Genomic DNA, 9,742 nt, shown 5'->3' with positions numbered 1-9,742 from the left:
CACAGACAGCAAATCCAACTCATTCTCTCCATTTTTGTCTCTCCCTTTCATCATTTTCTCCTTCTTCTTCTTCTAAAAAAATCAAAATCCATTTTTCTCTTATCAAAATTTGTGAGTAAGTGCTGATTCTCATATTTATTTTGCCTTTGGTGTTCTATTTCATTTTTCTCTGTTAATAATTTTTACGAGGTGGTGTTTTGTTATGTGTGTTTGTAGTTTCACCAATACCAAGTGGTTGGGAGGGCTCTTCCCATGGAACCAGATCAGCACCCTAAGATCTACCGAATGAAGCTCTGGTCCATCAATAAGGTTCGCGCCAAGTCCAAGTTCTGGTAATGTTTTGTTCCTTTTTAACAGTTTTATTTTTCTGACATGTTTGATGTAATGTTTTGTGTTGTGTATTGTTTTCTTAGTTTCTAGCAATCAGATTTAATTGCCTCTATTTTTTAATTCTATGATTTAGGGATTGTTTGTATATAATTTTGAATTTGTTTTACTTTCAATTAGGTATTTTCTGAGGAAATTGAAAAAGGTGAAGAAGAGCAATGACCAAGTGTTTATTATCAACAAGGTACAATATCAATTTTTGAAGTATATTTCCTGTTTATTAATGTCGAGGTTGCTTTATGATTTCCTTACTTAGTGTTTTTTTTATGTTTGCCAAATGGCGATTATAATGCCTAGAAAGTTATTTTAGTTTTTTTGAGAAGTGAAGCTCATGACCTTTTAGAATTTTTCATTCGGTTATGGCTATCACGATGATGCATTTTTATTCTATTAATCCTTACAATAACTGGTTTCAATTTTCATTTTATTTAGGATTTTTGTAATAAGGTTGGAAATGTCTTGAGGCAAAGTGTTGCTTTCAGCACAAAAGCACTTGTTTCATCCATGCTTAATTACATTCGCTGCATGTTTTCAAGCAAGCTTTTCATTGGAGGTATTCGCTGTTGTTGGAAAAATAGTTGTGGATACAAACCACACACCTGATTGCCAATTTTCTTATGGTTTTATTGTTTTGGACTTTGTTATTTCAGGCCTTTCATATGGAGTTGATGATCAGTCTCTTAAGGATGTATTTTCTGACTTTGGAGATATGGTTGATAGTAAATTTGGCTCACTTTCATTGCTGTTACATGGTGTCCTATTTCAACCACCCGCCAGCCTCACTTTACCATATGTTCTTCAGTTTCCTTTGTTGTCATTATAATTTTTCCATGGCATTATAATCACAGCAAGCGTAGCATTTTATGTCATTCCTAAATAACTATAATTGTTTTTGTGCTGGTGTATTCAATGGAAAATTTCTTGGTTTTCTCATTTATATTGTTGCTTTTTTAAGTTCTTCATATTATGAACCAACCTCAATTTGACACTCTGTTTATTGTCGTCTATTTCATTGTTTTAATTGTATTAAGGCCTAACTTTAGCTTCTGCTTCACACGGTATGGCAAACATTCTGTGTTGTGTAATTGATTTCTTTGAGGTTAGTTCTATTTGGCAGAGTTCCAAGTCGTATTATGATATCTGAACTTTGAAGTTGTTTCCTATCCTTTTTAGCACATGTAATTTTTAACATAGTATCAATGTTTTAATTTTCCATGTTAAGAGTTTTTACCGTCACTAGGTGCAATTTAGTTCTGTATTTAACTATTACATTTTGGTTAGGTTTGTTGATGAGATCTTCCATGATTTAAATGAAGAAGTAAGGGCTACGGCTGCAAGAGGCCATGGTCTTATGGCTCGTGTTAAACAGCTTGAGAGGTTGAAGTTCCTTCATTGGAGAAGGCTTTTTTTTCTCAAACTCATATTCCTCATTCTATACAAATGGATGTTAGATTTCTCTTTACAGAGTCCCATTGTGTTTGTAAGTTGTCATTGTCATAGTGATTTAAGTTGTAATCATTAGGTGTAATTGTCCCTTTTGCTAATTTAAACATACTTGCATATTGCATTTCAGGGATTGATTGGCATCCTAATCTACATTCTGAACAAAATCATGTGACTTGAGACTTACCTTGATTTATAATGGATTCATATGAAGAATTTCATGGTCCTCCTAGACTGTTCCTGCTGGATAAGTATGAGCTTATTCATGAGACATATGATTAGAAAATAATTATTATGTTATAGATTTTTCAAATTTCTTCTTTTTAGCTTTTGGCTTCTTTAAAGGTTTGATGTAGCTAGGGCTGGGGCATGTTTGAAGCATTATACTGATCCATCATTCTTTAAAATGGGACCAACTCCATCTGTACTTGCTACAATAGAAGTTCAAAGAGAAAAGTTAATAAATTTATTGTTTGGTGTTGTTCTAAGCATTATTATATATTTGTATATTTACTTATAAAAATGATTAGTGAAAGTCCAATTTAAATCAGTGTATAAATATGCTCTTGGACTACAAATTAGTTGGATTCATTTTATTTCAGTGGATTATAAATGGCTAATACTACTATTCAAAAGAAAACAAAATATAGAAACTTAGAATGCACTAAGATAACAATTAAAGATGATCCAATAGTAGTAATGAGATTCTGTGAGGATTTTAGAAAAAAATATATTCATTGTGTGTTCAAATTAGGAAAAGAATATATTTGAAGTATGCTGAAATATAGAAACTTAGAACAGCAATCACTCGAATGGGAAATATTGGCAAACTTTGCTTCTGCCATGTTAATCTCCTTTTTTTTTTTCCTTTTTGATGCCTAACCAAAAGAACTTTATGTATACTAGATATGATCCACGTCTTCTGCTTCATGGACAACAAAACATAGAATTATACAAACCACATCGTTCAGTTTGTCATGTAGGTTTTTTTTTTTTATTAAAAATTGACCAATAGATATTCATCAAACTTTTGAATATCTATACTAGAAATAGAACTAGCACAAAATTTTGATGCTACTAACCATGGAATTAAGAAATTGTATAATGTTGTTATTTTAATTTTGCCAAAAAAAATCTTCTATTTAATATCTACATAGTAGAGTTGATATCAATCATGGAAAAAACAATTTAAATTAAATTTGATTAAAATATTTAAATTAAAATATACTATTTTTTATCATATCTATAACTTGATATAAATTTATTAAATTATGTGTAGTTATGTACGAAAGAAACAATAATTTGAAATAAAATTTATATTTAAATTAATTGAAAATATATTATGTTATTTAATATATTCTTGATCAAATAAATTAGCCTATTTTATTTTTTCTTCAGTTTTATTTCTTAAATAAATTTTTATAATGAATAACTGCACCCAAAAAATTTGTAAAATGAAAAACATAAATAGTATGCATACACTTAAAAGAGTGGATGTATGCAACTAACAAAATTGAAGTGGATGTCAGAAAAAAGAAATATAAGATTTATGATAATAAAAAATAACAAAAGTGGATAAAAATAAGATTAATTTAGTCACTTTTTAAAAGAAATAATATATAATTATTACAAGATGGTTTAATAAAAAAGAAGATAAAATCTAAGTATAATATTAAATTCAATATTATTTAATTATTTTAACATCTATTAGTAATAGAAAAGTTATTTAAAATTCTATATTATTGACTATACTTGAATTCAACATCAAGCAATTTAAATGAGTTACTTAAATAATGTGTGTTATTTGTTATAAACTCCTTAACACCTAGGTTAGTAAATTTTATTCTTATGATAATAACCAATTCTTTTTGAAAAAAAAAATATAAGTCAATTTTATATAAGAAAAGAATGTCCCTTTGATATTTGGTCTGTACCAGAAATGATCTATATACACCAATTATACAATCATTCATTACACCTTTTGGATTGTTTTTAACTATTAGGCCCAATCTCTCAATGCCACAATGTCAGATGTTGCAAAATTTATTGATAATAAAAATTATTTTCAAAAAGTTTGATACACTAGATTGATATGACTCAATAGTTTTTCCAATTAAGTGTCTATCTAACTGCATCAACTAATACAATAGTGATATATGACACCAACAACTCCAATCTAATCTAAAGTTTGGGGTCAAATAAAATTAAATTTGGAAAACTAAAATAGCAAGTAAATATTTTGGTTTGCAGATAATCTGGATTGAATAGTGAACATTCCATTATGTAGCAAGGGCTTGAAGAAAGCTTTAGGAATGCAATTAAAAAAAAGTTTAGAGGAATATAAACAACAGTAGAAAAGGAAAAGGAAAGGACAAAACTATAAGTGTTTTGGGTACTATTTAAGTATATAGCCTTGTCAAATGTTAGTGATTTGCACGCTCGATTTTTATATTCAGTGTGCATGTGTGTAAATTTTTAGCGCTATATACTTAAATTTCCATGTAGCCAAACTCACCTCCTAGGATAAGGCTTTTGATGTTATTGTTGTAGTGCATATCTCACTAAGGGTAGTCCAAAACACTCTTCAACACTTGCAACTTGAAATGAATATGTTCTCTATTGGTTGAAGAGAATAAATCCAAGTACTCTTAGCTTTTATTGGCATCAATCTATGTTAGTAGTTTGTTTATTTCAAAGTGGTGTGTTGTATGAAACTTCTATGAACATATTTTGCTCATGCTCCCAACCTAAACTATATTTTTTTGTTTTCCAATTAAAAAAGGCACCTTAAGGGGATGCTTTTTCACCTGAGTAATTAAGCACTATGTCATTCAAGTAGGTCATAACAAAGGGTCTGGAGCTACTAAAGATTGGGACCTGTTAGGAAAGAAATACGCAAGGTTTTTTTTCTTACACCCAACAAAAAAGAAGAAAAATTATATTCATTTCAGGTGGCAGGTGAGAGTAAGAGATTAAAAAGTTAATGAAGTCTTTTGTTTTTTTTAATTATATTAGAGTCGTTTGACTTCAGTTTATCTCGGAACTTGAGCACTGAAAGTTATTGTTTCTGATTTTCATTTTCATTTTCAATTTTTTAGGCTAATTTTGAAGATGCATTGTCACCTTCCTGGGAAAATCTTATGAGAGGCCAAGTGAACTTAAACAATTGTTGAAACTCAGAGCCATGGTATCTCCCAACAACATATTTCATCGCTTCTAGTTTCGAAGTACAAGTGTGGTTGTTAATTCTTTAGGAAGAAGTCATGCAACGAGAGGTAATGTTTTTGTTTCTATACTTTGTTTTTGTTACCAATGTAACTATTACTTTTCTTTTCTGTTTGATCGCTATATTAATATTCTTTTCATGAGTATTGTATTCAAAATCATTGTCATTGTTGTTGCTTTTTTAAGTTCTCCATATTATTAACTCTTAATTTATATTTTTCACTCTGAGACAAATTTAATGTTAGGAATAAGAAATTGTTGCATGCCAGTTTTCCTATTGGGTAAATCTTAATCAGCATCATGTATTATATGCTCTGTTGAACAACTGGGTTGTCTAGCTTTCTATAATAAAGGAAATAATAGCTAGAAAAGAACATGAAAAAAAATTAAAGAATCAATGGATAGTGTGTTAATATCCAAGAAATGTATTTGTCCATTATCCTAATATTAAAACATTTTGATTTTTTGACTCTCTCATTTGCATAAATCCCAAATGCTGAATTTTCCTTGAGGTTGGAACCAAACAATCAAGAAATAGTATGTTAATACTGTTGGGATCCCTCCTTAATTGGAGAGGTTCTAGAAAATTCTAGAGCTTTCTAGAAAAGTGTATAATTTTCTAGAACGTCTTGGAGAACTCTAGAGTAGTGTAGAATTCTCTAGAAGCTTGTGAAAGAATGTGGAAACCTTTAGAATATTCTGGAGATGTGTGGAACCTTCTGGAATCTTATGGAAGGATATGGAAGGGAGTAGAAGAGTGTAGAGACTCCTAGAATGTGTGGAGCATTCTAGATAATTAATCTCCATCCTAGGATACAAGTAATCTCCACCATTCATTGTGGAGGTGGAGTAGTATAAATAAGGGTAGGAGCCTTCATTCCTAACTGATCCAAGTAGAGAGCCTCTCTGAGAGAGAAGATAAATAGCTTGGAAAGTCTCTATCCTCAAGATTGAGTAAGCCCCTCTAAGAGAGAAGATAAATAGCTTGAGAAGTCTCTATCCTCAAGCTTGAGTGAGCCACCGTAGAGTGAGTCGATCCCAAGACAAGAGTGAATCCACTCCTTGGAGTGAGAAAGCGAGAAAGTTAGAGAGCCTCTTTGAGAGAGAAGATAAATAGCTTGGGAAGACTCTATCCTCAAGTTTGAGTGAGCCACCATAGAGTGAGTCAATTTTGTAAACACATCCTTGTAACCCTACTATTCTTTTGTATAGTGGAAGAATCTCCATATTGGAGAATCATAATCGTGTGTTCTCATTACTACCTTTAATTACTTAGTGCCTATCTTAAACTTCACGAAGCGGGAAAATCTGAGTTTTCCCAACAAATACTAAGTCAAGAAATCAAGAGCTCACACTGTTATAAATTTACAACTAAATACTTTTGTCTTTTTCTTTACTTTGCATACAAACACTCAAGGTCAACTATACTTTTTACTATTTTCAATAATATTGAGCCAGTGTGGAAAACAAAGAATTGCTTATGCGAAAAGGACTCTGGTCTATCTTCTTCTCATTCAATAGCTCCATATGTTCTTGGATGCCAATCATGGGCGACTTCTGAATTTGAAGTCTAACGATTATCTATGTCCAAAAGTTTAAGCTTGAAAGTGGATGTTCTTCCACAACAATGCCACAAGAGCAAGGCATTTAGTTTTCAATTCCAAGAACAGGATGCATCTTCAACCAAATCCACTGATCAATCTTATCCTAAAGTTGGTACGACACAATTCGGTATTTGGGTTGAAACTTGCCTTTTTGTATACTCTGAATGTTTGTGTATATCAACTAGTGTTTGATCACTTATTTCTACTATCACTGTATATATTTCCTACCATAAAACTGTATTAGTAGTCTCAATGGTAATATAAAAGAAATGGAGTGCTACAGTTAGATAAAATGGAGTCATTCAGAGCATGGAAGAACAAAAGGTCCAAAGAAGAGAGACACATTGGAAGTTGAATTAATTGGAGGAATAAGAAGTTGAAAGTTAAGTTGTTCTACTATATATATATATATATATAAAAAATTCATCCTACATGAACCATGTCGATTGAAAGTACTACCTATTTTGCGAACATTAAGTAGATTGTCTACTTAACGATTTAAAGTAGAAACCTCTAAAAGAAATCATAGACTTAATGAAGTGTACATTGTTGAAAACTATGTAGTTTCCTCATGTACATGGTTAAAGATTGAAAATGGGACACTCATGGACATGGTTATGTGCATGCAGAGGTTGAAGGGTGTTTCCTCATGTTATCTTCTTTAATGTCTTTTTGTCTACAAATGACTTTTATATTCCTATGACCATTTCACTAGTGTTAGTTAATGCTCTTGGTATTGAACTTTCTATAGCTATTGGAGCTAGTAGACATGCTGCAATTAAATTTGTTATACGTCGGATAAGAGAATGTTGCTAAGATTAGTCTTTTGTTTTTAAATGAAATAGAAATTCACCGTGTTTATTATTATTGTTCTTATCTCTTGCAACGTTGAAATCTTCTTTTGGACTATGTTTAAGAACACCCTATATAGTAATTATAAAAAAGAAAATACCTCTATAGAGATTGAGATTGCAGTTGTTCTAAAATTAAGTACTATTCTAAATTGATACTTCTATTGTTAAGTATTAATTACAAAGTATAAAATATTTAAGAATTCTATATTATTGTTTTATAATATTTTTAGGCGATTAAAATAATACATTTAAATAAAATTCAATGTCAAATTTCCTAGATATATAGATAACTAATAATCTACGGAATGAAACCATCAATGCAAATGACCCCCACAATGAAAATCCAAACAAAGAAATCATGTGTGTTAACAAAAGATAAAGATATATTACAAAAATAATCCCTTGGTATAAGACTTTCTTAGGAAGTAATCTCGTTTCTTTGGACTTTTGGAATTACAACCTCTCTCCTTGCCCATAATAAGGTCATTTACTTTTCTTAAATATTTTAATAAATATAAGTAGAATTTTCAAATTGTGCCTTGTGGTTGAGGTGATTGATTTTTTTCTCATCTAATCTATTATTTAATAATTATAAATATAAGTAGATTAATCAAATTGTTTCATTATGATAGAATTGATTATTGAGTCTCATAATTAATTATTTATTTTTTTAAGAAAAATAATTATACATATAATCAAATTAATAAAATCGTACAAGCCAACGGAGTCACCATATCAACATGACGTTATATAATTGTCATGGTAGGATATTCTATTAAGTGTGAGATTGGTTGATTAGAATGAAATAGAAAGAAATGAAAAGAAAAAATTGTATTAAAGGAATAATAAAAGTGTGAGATTCACAAGAGAGTATACGACACACATACAAAAAACTCTTCCTTGCACATTAACAAATAACAAAAAAAACATTTTCTATTATTTTTGATAATAATAATAATCGAAATATTTTATTTGTTATTCATAAAAAACACATGGACACAAAGTTAAAAAATAGAAGAGAAGATTATCAAAGTTATAGCGTCATCGTTTCAGGAAAAAAATTGAATTCAATTTGAAAAACCCCGTTACAATTCCAATTTCAAAAGAATTTCAATTGAACAGGGTGTTTTCGATTTCAAAACACACTCACAGAAATTGTTAATAAAAGTTAGGTTTCCTAATTTCTTCTTCTTATTATCAGATTTTTGGTTTTGGATCCACACAATAATCATGGACAACATAATGAGCAAGCTCTTCAACCTCGATGTGTACCCTGAAATCAATGAGGATTTCTTCAACCTCTCGCTCTATGGTAGTGTCATCACACTTGTTTCCTCCATTCTCATGTTCTTGCTCTTTTACTCCGAGCTCCGTACGACACGTCTTCCGACATCATAGCAATGACAATTCAACCTCTTATTACTGATATACACAATTCAACCTCTTATCACTAATGTACACAAGGAGAAGATGAGTCTAGAAGAAGCTCACCACCAGAGGAGGCCATGGATAAGAGCTTGGAGGAAAAAGGAGATGAATGAAGGGAGAGGAAGAGAAGAGCACGAAATTTTGTGCTCTAAATGAGATTTGAAATCTAAAGTTTAATATTCAAATGATCAAAGTTAAAAAAAATGCACACACATGACCTTTATTTATAGCCTAAATGTCACACAAAATTGGAGGAAAATTTGAATTTCAATTCAAATTTCACTTGAATTTGAAATTGAATTTGTGGAGACAAACTTTGAAGTCAAAATTTCACTAATTATGATTAGTGGATTTTAATTATGGTTCAGTCCACTAATCCAAGATCAATTCCAAGATTCTCCATTAAGTGTGCTTAGGTGTCATGAGGCATGTAAAGCATGAAGGACATGCACAAAGTGTGACTATATGATGTGGCAATGAGATGTAGTAAGCAAATGCTCACCTCCCCCTCTAAAATTTAATTGGATTGGGCTTCTACCAATTCAATTAAATTTATTTCCCAACACACATCAAATATTCACTTAGTGCATGTGAAATTACAAAACTACCCCTAATACAAAAACTAGTCTAGGTACCCTAAAATACAAGGGCTGAAAAATCCTATATTTCTATGGTACCCTACCTACATTATGGAGCCCTAAATACAAGATCCAAAAATAATGAAACTTTAATCTAATATTTACAAAGATAAGTGGGCTCGTACTTAGCCCATGGGCCCGAAATCTATCCTAAGGCTCATAA

General features: G+C 30.7%; 1 protein-coding gene across 1 annotated transcript; it reads left to right on the top strand.

Moving 5' to 3' along the window:
• The first annotated feature begins 220 nt into the window (after positions 1-220).
• On the top strand, positions 221-1,858 carry LOC114369911 (60S ribosomal protein L18a-like). The gene is made up of 4 exons (XM_028327187.1): positions 221-332; positions 508-571; positions 820-940; positions 1,038-1,858. The coding sequence occupies exons 1-4, from the start codon at positions 253-255 to the stop codon at positions 1,208-1,210; spliced, it is 438 nt and encodes a 145-aa protein (XP_028182988.1). The 5' UTR covers positions 221-252; the 3' UTR covers positions 1,211-1,858.
• Positions 1,859-9,742: the final 7,884 nt, after the last annotated feature.

This window comes from Glycine soja, chromosome 10 (genome assembly GCF_004193775.1).
Source record: "Glycine soja cultivar W05 chromosome 10, ASM419377v2, whole genome shotgun sequence".
Taxonomy (NCBI): domain Eukaryota; kingdom Viridiplantae; phylum Streptophyta; class Magnoliopsida; order Fabales; family Fabaceae; genus Glycine; species Glycine soja.
This window is presented reverse-complemented; position numbering and strand designations above follow the sequence as displayed.

Coding starts and splice junctions, on each gene's coding strand:
- LOC114369911 (XM_028327187.1), top strand. CDS start 253: ATGGAACCAGATCAGCACCCTAAGATCTACCGAATGAAGCTCTGGTCC. Junction 333..507: donor CGCGCCAAGTCCAAGTTCTG/GTAATGTTTTGT, acceptor ACTTTCAATTAG/GTATTTTCTGAGGAAATTGA. Junction 941..1,037: donor AAGCAAGCTTTTCATTGGAG/GTATTCGCTGTT, acceptor TTGTTATTTCAG/GCCTTTCATATGGAGTTGAT.